We start from the raw sequence: 19,132 nt of genomic DNA on the forward strand, positions 1-19,132 counted from the left end.
TTCCCCCAACAGCTTACTCCAAAGTGGAACAAACCAGTTCTGCTTGTGATAAGATGGTCTCTTTGGTACGTCCCTCCTCCATTGCCGGCCCTCTTCCTTGTTGACAGTTTTGTCAAACTGGTTGAAAACAACAAAGTCCATGCTCAATAATCCAGGTATAACTATAATGACTGATGAAGCCTTCCGGATCGAAGGTGAAACGTTTCAACGCACACACAAAAAGAAACTGTCCAGATGACTTGACTGAAAAATGTTGGATTTTATACCTGGATTATTGAGCATGAACTTTGTTGTTTTCAACCAGTTTGACAAGACTGTCAACAAGGATGAGGGCCAGCAATGGAGGAGGGGGTGTACCAAAGAGACCATCTTATCACAAGCAGAACTAGTTTGTTCCACTTTGGAGTAAGCTGTTGGGGGAAGAATCAGTTTTGTTGTGTGTTTCCTTGACTGATGAAGCCTTCCGGATTGAAGGTGAAACGTTTCAGCACAAAAAAAAAAAAAAAAAGAAACTGTCCAGATGATCTGACTGAAAAATGTTGGAAACATCAAACTGTAACAACCATAGATATGATATCTATGGTAACAACAACCAAAAAAAAAAAAAACCATATCAAATATAATTACACTAAAGACACTACAATAAACAAACCTCAAAAGTTGTCATTATAGTAAAAATGGCAAATCGGAAATTGAAAAATATCGTTTCGCAAATAAAATCCTGGAAAGTACAAAGAGACATCACAGATGGATTGACCTTTTCATGATTAATTTTTTTAAAATATATGATAAAAGTACCAAAATAATTTTAATGAATTTATTTATTTGATGTTTGCAATTTAGCTTTGTATATAATTCCATTATTTCTAGGGTTTAAGGTGTTCATACTGTGTTGTTTTTGCATCAAACTTTGATTTTTGTTTGTTTGTTTTTTTGTTTACATAATTCAACATTTTTTAAATTTATTATTATTTTATATTTATTTAATGTTTGCCAATCCATTTATCCTCTGCCTGTGCATAACAATTAAACAAACAAGTCAACATAATTTGTTGTACTCTCCCCCACAATTAATCATTCATGTTTCGTCCACAAGCTCTGAGCTGTTTTTAGATATCAATAAATGTTTACCACACCAAACTGCTGTAAAACATTTCTAATAACCACCAGATGCTTCAAGTCTACAGTATAATTCATTGTCTGAACATGGTGTGTAAATTTATTTCCCAAGGTTTAATTTCAGTCATTGAAACATCACAAAAAGCTATTGATTTGTTTTGCACGTCTTTGTACTTGCCTTAGTGTCTTAATGCTAGCACAAGACAGAAGATGATTATTCACTACTCCCATCAGCTGTCAGCGATGACTGATAGATTGGCGGATCGATGTCTTCAGTACTTGTCTTCACATTAGTTCTAACATTATCTTCATTTCTACACATTTCATGTTGGTTTACGTTAAAGATTTCAAAACTTGTTGGACACTGAAGCCAGAAAACACCAAAAAATGTTTAAGCTCAGATTAATACAACTCTTTGGTATTTGACTGTTTTTACTACCAACTTTGTACAAAATGTATTTTATAACAGACTGGATTTTAATGTAAGAAAACTCAAAATATCAAATTTCATTTTATTATCTGATAGACACACTTATTGCGTACACTCAATGAACAATTTATTTTTACAAGTTGGTCAGTATGAACAAATCCAGAGGACTTTAGTCCACTTTGTTTTAATGCTTTCTGGTCTTCTTGCATGTATTTGTCAGTAAAGTGATCGCAAAGCTCCAGCAGGTGGCGCTGTAAATCATGCAGGAGACCAAAAATAACCCCTAAAAGAAAATTCATGCTTGAAACTTGACTGGACTGTCTGAGTTGTTCTATTTTCCCCTCTCAAAATTTGTTTTTATGTGTTTATTAATATGTTTTTCCTCCTTTAGAAATAAAACCAAAAGCTGAAGCACACTGTCATCCTGTGAATGTGGACCTCCACACGTTCTCCTCAAACATCAGGAGAAACAGAAATTGAGACCTTAGTCTTTTCACCTAGTCACCAATCAGGTGTTAACCTGGCAAAGTTCAATCTATAAAGCACAGTTTTAACTTTAGCTGAGCTTTTTTCTGTGCTGTGGTTTACAGCTCTCTGGGCTCAGTGTCTACAAAACAATTGTCCTGGAATTTTAGGTTAAGAGCGTCCATTACAACTCGCTCCTATCTGGACAAAGGAACAAGCACTGTGAGGATCGTGTTCTTTGATTTGCTTTTATAATCCATCCAGGGGTGGAGCCAGGAGGTGGCCACAATGGGCCATGGCCACCAAAGATTTACACTGCACAGAATCTCACAGAAAGAACCACAAAGGCTCTAAAATCTCATATGTTGGAAATTAGTTCATAAACATAAAATTAATTTAGACAAATCAAGTTAACAGTCAAATGAATGAAAAGAAACAAAACTGCCTGAATTAGTAGGTAAAGAGTAAAACAAATTACTACAATTTATGTCGTTTTTTAAAAACATGAACACCCTCTTTTCTCATTTTTTTGCCAGGCAGGTCTTTTTTCATTGTATCTATAAAAAGGGAAAGAAAACAAATGTAAGTGCAGTATAGTCAGTAGCCTACATCTATGAGCCTAGAAGAAAAAACTAACATTATGGTTTCAGTATCCTTCATGTTGTGAGGAAAACCAAAGCAGGTCAGGACAGAACAACAGTGAAGCGTAGTTTTGAGTATTTTGCAGGGAACTATTGTTCTTAACATGGCGGCATGGCAACAAGCAGCACCACAGATTTCAGGAGTATAAACCAACACATCTTCTATTTATCTAGACAACCTTCTAGTCTTTCTTCCTCTGCTCATGGTTTGACTTGTAGTCCTCTTGTGTGTTTACTGCCACCTTTTTAATGAGATTTTAACTTTACTGTTGGCATGAATAGTTTATGCGGTCACAAAAATCTGGGCTGTACGCTGTTCAGAAAAAAGTGTCAAACAAGAAAATATAACAATAGGCTATTAATGCACACACCTTAAAGTTGAGGGAGCATGAAGTCCATCTTAAGATAACAGAACAGATCAAGCAATGAGTTTTTATTCGTTCAAACCAACAGCTTCACTGCAATAAAGACTTGTACAATAAACAAATTAATAATTAAATGTACTTATATTTTGTATTTGCAATTTAACACTCACAAAATACTTTTAATATGCTTGTGGGACTGAGTTTGTTGTTGCTCCTTGGCCTAATGAAGTCCTTTGGACAAAGGACGAAACGTTTCACAACAAACAAACAAACAAACAAAAAGAAACCGTCCAGGGGACCTGATTTAACTTTGTTGGACCTTTTTAATATATGATTTCATTTTTTTACTTATTTCCACTGGCTGACCCAGTCATCTTACTGATCTTACATTTAAAAAGAAACGTGTGCAATAAACTGTCAGAATTGTCAAATGACCCTCAAGGGTCTCAAACTCATCTTGAATTTGCCACAGGCATCCAGAACCCACTTCAAGTCAAGTCAAGGTACTTTATTCTAGAAATGCGCTGCTTGGGGTGGCTGCATGTTGGAGCAGCTCTGTCACTTTCATGCTGAGATTTTGCTTTTGGAAACTTTGATTCCTCTTTTTCTGGATGTGGATCGCCGTTCCTTTGGATGTTTTTTTTTTTTTTTTCTCTGGTGTCGGCTGCTGTGTAGCTGGAAGGATTTTTACTGAAACTTTTTTAGTTTGGGACATTTGTTATGATGCGTAACCATGGAAACAAGGTGCTTTTTTTTGTTGTTGTTGTTTTTTTTTTTTACAACCATGAGCTGCTGATTAACACCTCAAAAGCTCAAATAATATTTCAACTAGAGGCCCAAATCTTAAATGAGTTGAAAAGGAGGCGCCGTTGATGCATTCCCGTCTCCCTGCTGGCTGTGCTCGAATGCCTGACCATCAAGATCCTGGAACTGGCAGGAAACACGGCTCGTGACAGCAGAAGGACCGGGATTGTCCCCCGACACCTGCAGCCGGCTGTCTGCAGCGACGAGGAGCTCAACTGGTTGCTGGGAGGAGTGGCCATCGCTCTGGGAGGAGTTCTGCCTGGCATTCGGGCGGTCCTGCAGTCTGGGGAACCAAGAGGCCAGTCAAGTCTGGGTGGACAGATCAGATGGCATCTGCAGCCAGTTTCTTCTGATCTGCTGTGGGATGGACCGGCCTACAGCCATCATCTATAACAACTTTTAACGAAATGAGGATAACGAGTTGCAACATTAAATTTCCCTTTGGGATTAATAAAGTATTTTTGAATCCACGTGTGGTACATGTGGTGGAACAAAATTGTGTACACAGGGTCCCAGTTACATCCAATAAAAGTATAAATCATTAAAAAAACAGTAGTACGATCTAAGATATGAACTTAAAAATATGTTAAAACTAAGAATACACTAAGCACTAATAGTACAAAAACAATACGTCGAACAGCAGCAGCACGATGGCAACAGCAACAGCTTCAAGCTGTTTACTGACACCTACAGGAGCTCACCTCTGACATAAAAAACACATCAATAATATAAAATAATAATAATAAAATAAAATAAAAACTCCAGATCTGTTTATCTTCATTTCAAAAGTTTTGTCAACTGGATAAAATCATAAGTAAGTACATTTCATTTATATTGCACTTTTCATATAAAATCACAAAGTGCTTTACAGACATAGAGAATTGTGGGGATGGCTGCCAAGGTAGGTACAAAGTAAGCTCAGGTGGGTATGAGGCAGGGTACGCTCTGGACATGTCTCCAGTCCATCACAGGGACACGTAGAGACAAACAAAACCATTCGCTCTCACTCTCACTCTCACCTGGGGATAATTTAGAGTTACCAATCACGTGCATGTTTTTGGTCTGTGGGAGGTTCAGTTCAGTTCTGTATTGTAAAAGAGGTCTGATTGTGTTTGGGACCAGAATTAGACTGGATGAGTAGATGCAGACAGACACGCTGAGTTTGGGTTTCATATCAGCTGATCCTGGATCAGTTTCATGCAGTGATCCTGTCTGGTATGTCTGTAATTCATCCTGTTGATGGCGATCTGAGAGATGAGGCTTATTACTCCACTGGCAGACGCCGAGGCCGAGCTGACGACTGGCTGAATCTCCACCAGCTCACTTTTAAGATCAGCTTGCCAGAATCCAGAAAACTAATAACGCTCCAAATTCCTGAGTTTAATGAAAAGAGCCAAAATATCCTATAGGACACCCACCTCAGATGGACTCACAGTTTGTGGTTTGTGTCAAATCAACTTACAGTTTGACCTTTGACCTCACAGTCAGTTTGATCAGAACAGAACTATAGATCCACTTCACCAAAACAAACGCTTTATCTGAAAATAAAATGTGTTACATTGGAGAAAACCAGTTTTTAATGATTGTGTCTTTGGAGCTCCAGTGGTTTCCATTCACACTCTTGTTGTTAGTTCCTTCATGTTTTGTCTTTGTGCTAAAAATGACACTTTCAAGTCATTTATCACTTGTTGTCTCATGGTTCATATTCTTCGTTGGAGTCCTCCGTCTTTCTCATGACCTGTGACACGCAGCGCTGATGAGGCTGATTGTTGCAGCTCTTCCCAATTATCCAAACAGGAAGTGACACAAAGTGTAACTTGACCATGCGAGTTTATTATAGTGTATTTCAACACTTCTATGGGGATAAATTATTTATTTATAACACACAGTCCTGTCAGCATTTATTACAAGTCATGCCTTAACTGTTGTTGAATATTTTATTATCTAATAAAATTGTTAGTCACTTTTAATTTTACCAAACTTCCTGTTCAGCTCCCTGACTGTAGAAAGGCTCATGAAGCTAATAGAAAAGATACGTTTTGATGGATGATAGTCATCGAGGGTTATGGTGGAAATGTGTTTTTCTCCACACCTTTTTTCTTGCTGGAACGATCTGCACTGACTGGGCTGTATTTTTTAATGAAGACTAATAAACATCTTCTCTGGGATCTGACCATCGTTCGACTGATGCAGAACTTCAAAACTGACCACAAACGTTTCTAATCTGCACACAGATATCCAGTTTTCACAAAGGCAGCTTCTTTATGAAGACGTGTAACTTTAAACATCACTTTCCTGCGTCCATGGCTCTGTCATACATTGAGTAGCTGATTCTGACCTACAGATATTGAGCTGAATTTTGGTGTGGTAGTAGCTGAGAATCATCTCCATCACATGCTCCCAATGCAAACAGCTCATGCAAGATCTTTGCTCAAAGCTTTGGTGTGGAAGGTGGTGAGTGGCACGCATTACTTCAAGAAATGTGAGCCATGGCCAGACGAGGTTGAAGTCAGGAATACAGGACGTGAGGAGCTCAAAATTAAATCATTCAATCAAGTTTATTTCAGCAACAAGGCAGTTCAAAGTGCTTTACATCATAAAAACAAAATGCATGAGAAACCAGTACGTTACATTTTGTCAAGTGCCATCAAATACGTTGGTCAATGTTTCATTTATTGTAGTTCAAAAGCAGCACTAAACAGGTGGGTGAAAATGAATGAAACAAATGAATTAACTTTATTTTAAAAGGCAAACAAAAAGCGGACAAAACGTTCATAAAAAGTGTGCGAGCAAAAGGGACAAGGAGAACCGACTGTGGCAGGGAAGCACAACAGTGCTCAACTCAAGCTGAGCCACTAAAATATCAGGGTCTGATGAGAAGAGTGGCGACGCCTGAGCAAACTAACAACTGAGAACAGGTGTAAGTGGGCGTGGCTAGACTGAGGAGCAGAAACTGACTGTGGACAATAATAATAATTTATAATAATACCAATTAATATCTGGTATACCATCCATCTATCCATCATCTTTTTTAAACAAAGTATTTTTTATTAATTTTCCAGTTTCAAACACCCAACAATGCAGAACACCCCCCTTCCCTCCCACACCGGATCAGTCAAACATGCATAAACAAACTGAACAGGCACTGACATACATTCTACATACAGTACAACATAAATGGCTGCCAAATTTTCCAAATTATTATTATTTTTTGCAGAACCCCTTAGGGTGTACCTTATTTTTTCCAGATGGGTGTGGTACATCACCCATACCCAATGTACATATCTGGGGGGTGTGGGTCCTTCCAGTGGCAAAATTAGCCTCCTGGCCAGAAGAGAGCCAAAAGCAATCATATCCCTCTCACATTTGCTGAAGAACGTATCCACAGGAACCACCCCGAACAACGAGATGAGTGGTGATGGGTGCCATGACATCCATCATCTTTACCCGCTTATTCCTTTTTGGGCTGCGGGGGTCACTGGAGCCAATATCCATCCATCATTGTGTGAGAGGTGGGGGACACCCTGGACAGGTCTCCAGTCCATCACAGGGACACATAGAGATAAACAACCATTCACTCTCTCGCTCACACCTAGGGACAATTTAGAGTTACCAGTCAGCCTAACATGCATGTTTTTAGTCTGTGGGAGGAAACAGGAGTACCTGGAGAAAACCCACACATGCACAGAGATAACATGCAAACTCCACCCAGAAAGATCCCTGGCCAGGATTTGAGTCAGCGGCCTGCTCACTGAGAGGTGACTGCTCTACCAACTGCGCCACCCTGCCGCCTAGTACAATACCATTAATACCAATAACTGGTATCTTTAAATTGTCTAGGTGAGAGGATGAATGGTTGTTTGTCTCTATGTGTCCCTGTGAAGGACTTGCGAACAGTCCAGGGTGTCCCCGTCTCTCACACATTGACTGTTGGACATGGACACCAGGGACCCCCACAACCCGGAACGCAAGGCGTAGATAAAGATAATAAATGGATGGGTGAATAGCTGAGCAGAACCTCAACTGAGGCAGTACAGCATCAAAATATCATATCAGACAATTTTAGTTTTGATTCAGTGACAATGATGGAAGACAAAAAGAACCAAGCCGTACTGGACTCTGTCATTCATTCATTCATTCATTCATTCATTCATTCATTCATTCAACCTTTATTTAAACAGATAAATCACATTGAGCCTCAAAGACTCATTTACAAGTGAGACCTGTTTGGACAGACAAAAAAGTGGTGAAACTGGACACATGTAGAGTTGGAGGTGAAAAAAAATCCTATCAGACTTTTTTTTCTTGCCTGAGGAAAAAACTAATATTAAAAAACACCTCACACAAATAAGCACATAATGACGTAGACATTCTGCAGAGGGGGACGACGAGAGCGGTGAGCATGTTCATAGATGCTCTCGAGGGCATTGTAAGAGTTCTGATAAAGATGGAATAATCAGTCAATGTCCTCCGGTGAAATCCATAAACATTCTTGATGCATGTCGAGAAATGGCCAAGAATAACGACTATGAGAATCCAAGAGTCCTGAAATTATGACACAAGTTTATTCAGCTGGTTTCATCTGGTTATCAGTTGGAAATTCCTCAGGGAGGGGGTGGTGAGCGTCAGATCACATGTTCTCCAGGCGAATTCAGATAAGATGGACTTCAAGGCCAGCCAAGGGAGCCAAATTCAGATAAACACAATTGTTTTGGGGACGGGCAGAACTTAATGACATCTACCTTGAGTTTGTGTTGATCCACTCGGTTCCGAAATGTCCAAAATACATGGCCACACCGACGGAACGTGACTGAGTAAAATCCCCAAGATCTGATCCATTCAGCCCAAAGCATTTGAGTCCGGGTACTCGAGACACAAATCAAGCCATCATAAAGGCAAGCAGCGTGATCGGGTCCAAATTTGCTGCTGACGTCTTCCTTGACTATAGTTAGGGTTGGCTTAATGCTGCTATAGGCTTAAACTAATGGAGGACAAATTGACCTCATTTCCTTAAATGAATTGTTAAAATTGAATAGTTTTCATTTGATACTATTTCTATCTGAGCATGTGATTCTTGACCTGCCATTGTGTATCTGTTCCTACCAGTCCCAGCCGGTCGAAGCAGATGACCGCTTGTCCTGAGTCTGGTTCTGCTAAAGGTTTCTTCCTCATGTGGGAGTTTTTCCTTTCCACTGTTGCCTTCATCTCAAGATGAGAGTTCTGTGATGAAGTTAAACTCAAAGCAGTCTGCTCCTCAGATAAATAGTGTTAAATTATTACTTTTAAATATTAATATTTCTGTTCAGTGCACTGAGACGACTTCTGTTGTGACTTGGCGCTATATAAATAAACTGAATTGAATTGAAATGGAAACTCCAGAGTGCGACGAACGATGACTTGCTGTGGTGACCCCTGAAGAGGGAAAAGCTGAAAGAAGAAGAAGAGTGCGAGGAACAAAGTACAATTAAATTTGTATGCACTAACATTTGTCAGCCTCAGTTTAAACAAGACTTAGCATTTTTTCCAGCTCTCGTCACAGTGACTATTTTAGATAAAACCTAGTTTTCAGACCTAAATGTTTCGTACAGTCATCCTCTGTTGAGGACCATGTGTCCTCCTGTGGGACGTCCCCAGACAGACAGAGCATCGAGAGATGAATGGATGGACTGATTAATGGATGGAAGCTCTATAAACATGTAAATCTGACCTTACAGTGTTTCAAAGCTGCTGCGTTGGCTGAATGAAGCTGTGCTGCTTTAAAAAGCTTCCTCTGCTGTTCAGTCAACTCTCCGTTTACACAGAAAGACGTTTTCAGACAGAAGAGGCTTTGATACACAAATACCACACGACCCCTGCAAGAAAAAAACCTTTTACCCACACACTGCCCTCTGTAAACCCCCTTTCTCTACCATTATCACTATGTGTGTTTTTGGAATGGAAGGTGGGAATCTCCAGGGGCAGAATCCATTTTACCTGTTTTTTCATTACGCCTGCACACCCGAACATATACGCTTGTGTTACCAACTTTTTTACTTTCTCACTAAACATAGCAGTGTTTTTTTTTAATATACTCAATTGCTTTTAATTAACAGTTTGTTTTATAAGTTAAGAATGTGAAATGCTCTCAAGAAAGCAATGAAAATCCTCAGACGCTGGCAGCAGGTTTCTGATATCAGAGATACAGTTCTGGTGATCACATCAGCAGCTTTGACGAGGAACAGCCTCAGAACTGCCTGCATGGCAAACACTTTGTGGGACTTTAAAGGATGTTTTTGACAAAATGGCACAAAGTTTAATAAATAGTTTCATCCCATGTCAATGGTTTGAATAGAACAAATTCTGGTTCTTGAGTGCTAATGTCACGAGCCATCAACTCTAGCACATTCTTTACCGTAAAATCCACTTATTCATCTATATCACAGCCCTTCATTTGTTTTTATGTAAATGTATAAACAGGAATTTGGAGGTTTCAACTGAAGTATGATCCCTATGAACTATATTATATTAAATAATAACTATATTGTATTATATTAAAAATATGATCTATTGCTCCCTGTCAAATCCAGAATTGAATTCAAAATCTTACTTCTAACCCACAAAGCCCTCAACAACCTAGCTCCATCTTATATTTGAGATCCTATTGTTCCATATTTTCCTAACAGAACACTTCGCGCTCAGACTGCAGGTTTACTTGTGGTTCATTGAGTTTCCAGAAGCAGAATGGGAGGAAGGTCTTCCAGTTATCAGGCTCCTCTCTTGTGGAACCAATTTCCAGTTTCTGTCCGTGAGGCTGACACATTGTCCAGTTTTAAGACTGGGATTACTTTCCTTTTTGATAAATCCTATAGTTATGGTTGGCTTGTCATGCTGCTATAGGTTTAGACTAATGGAGGACAAATTGACCTCATTTCCTTAAATGAGTTGTTAAAATTAAATAGTTTTCATTTGATACTATTTCTATCTTAGCATGTGAGTCTCATCCTGCCATTGTGTATCTGTTCCTCTCAAACCCAGCCGGTCGAAGCAGATGGCCACTTGTCCTGAGCCTGGTTCTGCTAAAGGTTTCTTCCTCGTGAGGGAGTTTTTCCTTTCCACTGTCGTCTTCAAGCTTGCTCAAGATGAGAGTCTGCGATGGCGTTAAACTCAAAGCAGTCTGCTCCTCAGATCAATAATGATAACTTATTATTTTTATATATGAATGTTTCTGTTCAGTGCCCTGAGACGACTTCTTTTGTGACTTGGTGCTTTATAAATAAACTGAACTGAATTGAAATTAACTTTTTAAAATGTATAAACTTCAGCTAAAGATATTTAGCTGTATTAATACATTGAAACTATAAATTCACCTTTTTTAAGTTACTAATGTAAACACTCAAAGTTAGTATTTTGCAATGCATTGTGGTCTAGAAACGTTCATGCCTACTTCCTGTTCTTTAACATCTAATCAGATTTCGTGTCTTTTCTAAACCGGTATATTTGTTACCATCACTGACAACTGATACAACTAAAAATCGTTATAAATTATTCTTAAGTTTGATTTATTTTTCATCTTTACTTTCACTTTTATCTACAGTTGGTGTGGATCCACACTCAGTCTAAACAGTGTTCATGTCTACCTGTTTCAGGTGTGCTCTGCAGTCGACCTGACACCCAGCAGCACTGCACATTATCATAACGTAAAATACTAATACAGCTAATTTATAAATACGTTTGTAAATAAAAGTCAATAAAGGACCAAAACACTTGTGTTGAACGCTGAACCTTACAGAAAATAGCTATGAACCTTTTTAAGGCATTCGATTGTACACATGCACATTAGTTACACTAAAAGTTCAAGTGTCTTTATTGTCATTCGCATCACATGTGGTACATAAGGTGGAAGGAAATTATGTACTCAGGGTCCAAGTTACACCCAAAAACAGCAGAACATAAAGTATAAAAAGAAACCGAATATAAGGATCTAAGATATATGCTAAACATTAATAGTGTAAAATAATATGGTATACAACAGCCCGAACATTATAAAAAGGTCAATGTTTGAATATTTATGCATCAATAACTAATAATCCACCAACCAGAGGACAAATTAGATGGATGGATATAGATGAAGGGTGGGCATCAGTTTTATAGATGGATGGATGGATGGATCAGTTTGATCAATTGTAGTCTTTGGTGTCCCACTGTATAAAACTGATGCCCACCCTTCATCTATATCCATCCATCTATCCATCCATCCATCCATCCATCCATCCATCCATCCATCCATCCATCCACCTGCTTCTTCCTTTCTGGGTCATGGTTGTCGCTGGTGCTCATGTCCAACAGTCACTATGCGAGAGTTGGGGTACAGCCTGGGCAGATCACAAAGTCCACCACAGGGACACATAGGGACAAATGGGACAATCAGCCATGAACACTCTCCTTAACACCTAGGGACAATTTAGAGTTATCAGTCAGTCTTACATGCAGGTTGTTTGATCTGTGGGCGAAAACCATCCCGAACAAAACCTATGCATACCTTTATCTATTATACACACCATCGTATCATCTGTAAAAAATGTTTTATTCCGACATGTATTGTTGCGTATCTTTAGATCGCTTTGTAAATTAAAAATGCAGAGCATTTATTAAAGGACCAGCATACTGCCCTCCATCTTGCAAGATTTTACACAATCTGTTAGTGACTGCTCTCAGCTACTACCACAGTCCTTTGTGCCCATCTTCTGTAGTCTAACTGTGGCGGCCATCTTGAAGTGGGTTGATTTCAAAAGTGAATCAGTTGAAGACGTAGACGTAGTTACTTTATGAGAGTTTCATTCTGTGGTTCGTGAGATATTCAGCTACTGGTGTTGGTAAACTATATGTTTATTCTTTTTGAACAGATACTGATTTCATATTTTAGTTTATTTTTTCCAAAGGACACATCTGCGTCAGTATTTATTCAACTTAAAGTAAATACCTTGGCTTTTTATTTTCACTTTCTGATGAAAAATTAGCTAAGACATCTCGTGTTTTCTTTTTGAAACTCATTGCTCTCTACGTACTGCCTACTCACTGCGGGTCAGACCTGAACTGGACTATGGGTCTTTGGGTCTATAGTGGATCTGGTTCCAGGTGAAGCATTGTTGTTCTGCTCTGATTGTTCTCCAGGTTCTATCAGGGGATCTGACTTGAGGAAACTCTACCTGCAGACGTCCACACTGAGTGTTTGTTTGACGGGGATTCCCTAAACTGTGAGGACGCCAGGAAATTCCAAAGAGACTGGGGACGTGTGTGTTGATTCTCTGTCCTTGTGAGGACCACTTTTACTCCGAGATGAAACAGTCCATGTTATTTTATAATTACTAAAATAAGCTATTAAATATAGAAAAATTTCATCCTGTGAATATTTGTCATTTTTTTGTCCAGGTTGTGACATTAACAGGACAAGACAAATCACTTTTCACTTAAAAATTTAATCTTTAATCATGTTTTGGGAGAAAAAAAAAAACTCATTTAAAATAATGAGATCACAACCCTGTCCTTAGGTTTACTGTATATCGTGATTTTTTAAAAATATTCAGTTTACTTGATCCAGCTTCCGCATTAATACTCCTCAGACACCGAGGAACCTCAGTGTGAGTCTTCTTCACCTCCTACTGTCGAGCATTAACAAAGAAATTTGAAACTCTGACACACACACGAACAAATACACGTTAATGAACACACACTTCGGTCCGTCCTCTGTCCAGGTGACATTTAGGCAGATATATAAACCACTGCCTGGCACTCAGGAACAGAAGATTGCTGCAGTGCAATCCTGAAGTACTGTAACTGTTTCCTGTCTGCTTACCTGAGCTTTCAGCCGTGCGCCTACCTGCTGCACCCATCAGGGACCCGTCTGACCTCAAAGCATCATGCTCATCAGGTACGACCATCCTCTCCTTTACGAGCCTTTCTGTCTTTATTTCATGGCCAGTGGTTTAAAAAACCAGTAGCATGCAGAGCTCCAAACACAAGAGACACATTGGAAGCATCAGCAGAACAACAGAAAACAGAAGTCTGTATAAAAACATCATGTTAATGTCTTTACTCCGAGCTTTAGTGTAGTTTAGCTCCCATTTTCTGTCAAATTCCTCATTTTCATGCCACATTTTTCTCTCAACAGCAGATTCACGAAGCTAGGCTACATCCATGTTTAAATAATATGGCGTGCACTAAAATAATCTAAATACAAAATGCACTTTTGAAAATTTACATGAAATTTAAATCTTTGTTATGCAGCTAATCCACGTTAAAACAAATAGTTAAAACCATTGTTACGCATAAAAATGCATGCCATTCTGTTAGATTAGCATCATTTCTCTTGTTCATTTAAAAATATAATTGTTCTGACCTGCCTGTTAGTTTGGACAAATGTTTCTGATGAGCGCAGTCAGTTTAATGCCCACACACCTCCCCACAGTAATAAGAATAAATAAATGAGTTTGCAGCAGTTTTCTGACTAAAGGTTATGTTTGTGTTGCAGGAATGTTGTTCTTTTGTTCTCTTTGTTCGTCCTGGCGGTGGAAGGAGACTCTAACGGTGAGAAAGTCTAAATTAGATTCTTGATAAAAACTCGTTGTTTCTAAATCTAAATCTGTTTGATGCTTTCAGATGCAGGAATACAAGCCATGTTGCCAGGTAAACACACTAACCGAACACAATTTACTGAACCTGATGATCTGTGTGTAACCTGTTGCCGTCTCACCTGTTTGTCAGATAAAGACTCATTGTCGGATGACGCTCCAACAGGTGAGTAACAAACCATTCACCTATTTTTTTTTTTGTCATCCCTGTAATGAAGAAATATATATATAGTCTGTGATAAAAACATTTAAAAAGTTACAAAGTTCAAAACCTGACGTGCTGTTTGGGACTACCGTATTTTTCGGACTATAAGGCGCACTTAAATCTTTTAATTTTCTCAAAAATCGACAGTGAGTCTTATAATCAGGTGCGCCTCATATATCAATTCTAGTTGTGCTTACTGACCTCGAAACAATTGTATGTGGTTATTGTGAATGAGTTGAATAAAGTATGACTTATCTGACAGTTTTGTTTCGCTTAATGCACCTTATAACAATGTTTTTCAAAGTGGGGGCCACCAGGGGGCGCTAGGGCAGCCTCGGAATGCTGGAAAGAAGAAGATTATATAAAGCAAAAATAAAAAACAGTAATGATATTGATAAAAATTACACACTAGGGCAGCCAGAAGTTAATACTGTTTGTGGGGCCATGGCAAGAAAAAGTTTGGGAACCCCTGCTTTATAATCCGGTGCGCCTTATAGTCCGAAAAATACGGTAAATCTGATCTGTGCACGATCTGTGTTGGGTATGACTCTCAGCTACTACCACAGCTCTATACTTGTAAAACTGACTGAGTTATATCCATGTTTGTGCTATAGTTAATTAGCTGTAGCAGCCATCTTGAATCAGTTCCACCTCAAAACTTAATGACGTGTAAAAGTACGTTCAACGTCTGAAGCTTCATAAAAATCTGTCCGCTGGTTTGTGATATAATTTTGCAAACAACATATACATACACACACTCACACTCACACACACACACACACACACACACACACACACACACCTGAGCAGTTACACCTGTCGTTCATGTTGGAAGCTGATGAATTTTCATTAATTCCCATACTAGTTTTAGGCAAGTTGTCAAATTACTTAAATACATAGTTTACTATCATCAGCATATTGGAGAACGTTAAAGTTTAAATATTATCTCAGCAGGTGTTGAAACATTAGTAATTGTTGGGGGGGGGGGGGTGTCTTAAAAACCTGCAAAATTACTTATTATTGAATAAACAGTTTCTGTCAGAGACACAAACCACAGAAACAAAAATTACACAACTCAAAAATGTCACCAAAAAATGTAATCGGTTACCGAATACATTAAAGATATATGTGAAAAATATGAAGTTGTTTACTTGTTTGTAAAAATGATTGTTGTTGTTCACTCTAATGAGTAAAAGCTGTTATATTTGACTGTTCTTGTTTCAGAGAGTATGAACATTGTTTCTTCTGATCAGCCTGGTAAGACTTCAGATCTGACGCTCGTCTGTTTGTTTGACCAAACTGATATTAAAAAGAGCTTTAAAGGATAATTACTCCATAATCTTTTTCAAAAAATCCAATGTATGAAGCAATAAAGTCAAAAACCTGTAATTATCAAATTAAACCGAGCTTCAAAAATCTCAAAAACCATAGAAGACTTCACTGTGTATAGTTTAAACTTATACATGTTATTTATGGAGGGAAAGATATATAAAAATAAATTAAAACGAGACACAAACAAGTTAAATTAATGATTATTATATGTTACATTAGTGGTCTTGAAGTTGGGGTTTGGACACCACTGTAGGTCATAAAATACCAAATTATGGTCTTTAAATAATCTCTTGATAGGAATATTTTAATATTTTAATGTACTACTACTACTGTTATTATTATTTTATATTTTAATATATTATTATATTATATATATTATTATATTATATTAATATATAGTATTTTAATGTTTTATTAACACAGGAATGCTTTAATAAAAAAAACTTTTGGTATAACTTATTATAAAAACAAAAAAGTCGTCATAAATTAACATTTTAAAACACTATTGTTGTTATTACGATCGTCATCCTGCTCTTGTTATTACTGACTTATTACCAAAGTTCGTATATTTAAACCAATAACAGTGTTAAAGCATTCGACTCTATTATATTGTGAGACGGAAACCTAAATGTCTGGGAACCACTGCACTTCATTTGAGTGTTTAAACTGTGTCTGACGAGTCAACATGCTTTTATTTTACAGATGAATCTCAGTTTTACGGAGGAGGACCATCAGGTAGGACGACGAGATTTACACTTCTGCGTGGACATCATTTAAAACTAAATGTCTCTTTGTTTTTCTGTGACCCAAAGCTCCTATTTTAAATCTGAGACGAATAAATATTGAGAGCCAGTTGTTTGCATCAGTGTCACAGCTGTTTAATGTTCTTGTGCGGATGTGTTTCAGACGCCAGCAGCTCCAGTTCAGAGGTCGCAGACAGTAAGAACATTTTCAGATTTAAATTAACAATCATTCATCCGTTTAGAAGTTCAGACAGAGAGCTATATATTGTTTTATTTTCTCACCTAGAAAGTCAGTGAGCTACACACTCATTCTTGTCTTTGGTTGTTTCCAGCTTCAGTAACTAATCAGATGACAGCACCTGGTACGATACGTCTCGTTTCATTTAAAAGATAAAGATATCCAGTTAAATCCACGTGTTTCTGTTTGATCCACTGACTGAATTTATTACCTGACTGTTTTCAGAGCCGGTTGTAGCTGCTGCAACCAGTGTGGAGGAAGAGGAAGGTGAGAGGTTGCTTCTGCTTTCAGATTCTTTTTAATGAAATTTTGTGGAAGGTGTATAAACAAGAAATATCTTACCTGTTGTAGATAGTGCTTAGAACTATCAATTTGAATTCTGGCTGAATTACAAGGCAACAACAAAAATGTAATAGTAATTATGACAATCTTCATTTTAAAAACCTTTTTGGAATAGAACAGAATAAAATAAAATAGAATAGAATAGAAATATAATTTACTGATCCAATGAGCAAAATTGATTCAGTTTTGCTTCACACAATTGTTTAGGTAGAAAAGCTCATAATCCTACAGGAAGTGTCCCTGGCTGCACAGGAAGTGCTACAGCTGATGCTGCTATTGGTTCCTCTTGCAAGTAAACAAATAATTTCATGTACATAATGGTCTAATGTGAAACTGATTATGTATTTTTTTATGAAAAAACATTTGCAAGAAACACTACGAATGTTTTAAAGTTCAAAATCATAAGATGGCAGCACTTTGATTTAGACCCAATCAGACTAGCCATTAGCTCATCTGTCCAACTTTATTTCCCTAAACTGAGATCATTTAAAACAGTTATCTACAACAGGTAATATATTCTTTGTTTCATAACTTTTTCACAGTACCCAACTTTTACATACTGTATCTGATTTGTTGATTTAAATATTTTACACAGTGTCTGTTTGTCCCTTTTTAACTATTTAATTGATGAGATGCTAAATAATCAGGAAAAAATTTGACAGATGATTCAGATATGGGCTTAAGATCTTAAGAAAACTTTATTGTTCGTTGGTTAAACAAAACAAGAGGACCCATAATGGAGGACAACTTTCGTTTGTCTCAAACATTCACATTCTAAATTTGGAGTTGTGTTTAAATCAAAAAGATTCGTTTTTCACTTATTGATGTTTGAAAATTTTTTCCTTTCATCAAACTTTTTTCTTGCAGAAAATGAGAGTACCGACTCTGAAGAGGGAGGAAAGAAAAAATTCAGTTCCCGCTCAGCTAAAGTTCAGAACTCCGCCCACATTCAGCAAAACCACGCCCACATTGTTCAAATCCCCGCCCTCCCACCACACCCTTTAATCCCTCAGCCCAAAACTTTGGTCCGAAACCGGGCGTCCAAGCGACGATCCAGAACCAACCGCCGCCAGATATAAAACCCATGAACACACAAACATGTAATCTAACACACACTAACACACACACACACATATTGGATCACAGGAAGACCCACGACCTTTCACCTTAAATATCACGATATGACTGATGTTACTCTTTTCCATCTTCAACAGGAAATATTGGTCAGTTATCTCCGAAATAAACCCGAGCTGTGACACCGTGAGAAATTCACTTTTTGTAAATTTGTATTTGATTAAAGAGAAATTTAAGGTTAAATAACTTAGATTAATAATAATAATGAACGTTTTGTGTCACTTTGAGCAAAGCATCAAGGCTTGTTTTAACCACAGGCCACAGGTTTTCCAGGTACTTTTGGCACCTGATTTATTTTGCCTTTCGGTGGTGTGTTGAAGGCGTTTGGACTCCAGCAGACCTCAGAGTATTAAACTTGCTTCTTTTATCTGATCGGTTTTTAATTTTTAAGATCCTATATGAAACATTGAAACAACATGTTGCTACCCGCTGTGTTTATTCTTTGCATCTTATTTTAATAAAGTCAAACTGAACTCAAACTCCTGAACTCAGCTCTTCCTGAAGATGAAGTCTTTGATAGCTCAGATCTTTTAAAGTGGGATTCTAAAGCTCACGAGCAGTTAATATCTTACCTGTTGCAGGTAGCTCAAACAAAAGAGTCTAATCCAGACCAGATTGACAAGTTAATGCTAGTGTGTTTGCATGAACTGATATGAGATTCATTGTTTGGGAAAAGTAGTAACCCACTTTGATCTGAGCCCTACTCA

General features: G+C 37.9%; 1 protein-coding gene across 1 annotated transcript; it reads left to right on the forward strand.

Annotated features, from left to right (window-relative positions):
- The first annotated feature begins 13,720 nt into the window (after positions 1-13,720).
- si:ch211-133n4.6 (uncharacterized protein LOC797776 homolog) lies at positions 13,721-18,557 on the forward strand. Its single transcript, XM_037693000.1, has 10 exons — positions 13,721-13,731; positions 14,332-14,387; positions 14,460-14,486; positions 14,565-14,597; positions 15,861-15,893; positions 16,671-16,703; positions 16,875-16,907; positions 17,044-17,073; positions 17,175-17,216; positions 18,159-18,557. The coding sequence occupies exons 1-10, from the start codon at positions 13,721-13,723 to the stop codon at positions 18,368-18,370; spliced, it is 510 nt and encodes a 169-aa protein (XP_037548928.1). The 3' UTR covers positions 18,371-18,557.
- Positions 18,558-19,132: the final 575 nt, after the last annotated feature.

This window comes from Nematolebias whitei, chromosome 19 (genome assembly GCF_014905685.2).
Source record: "Nematolebias whitei isolate Nwh7 chromosome 19, NemWhi1, whole genome shotgun sequence".
NCBI lineage: Eukaryota > Metazoa > Chordata > Actinopteri > Cyprinodontiformes > Rivulidae > Nematolebias > Nematolebias whitei.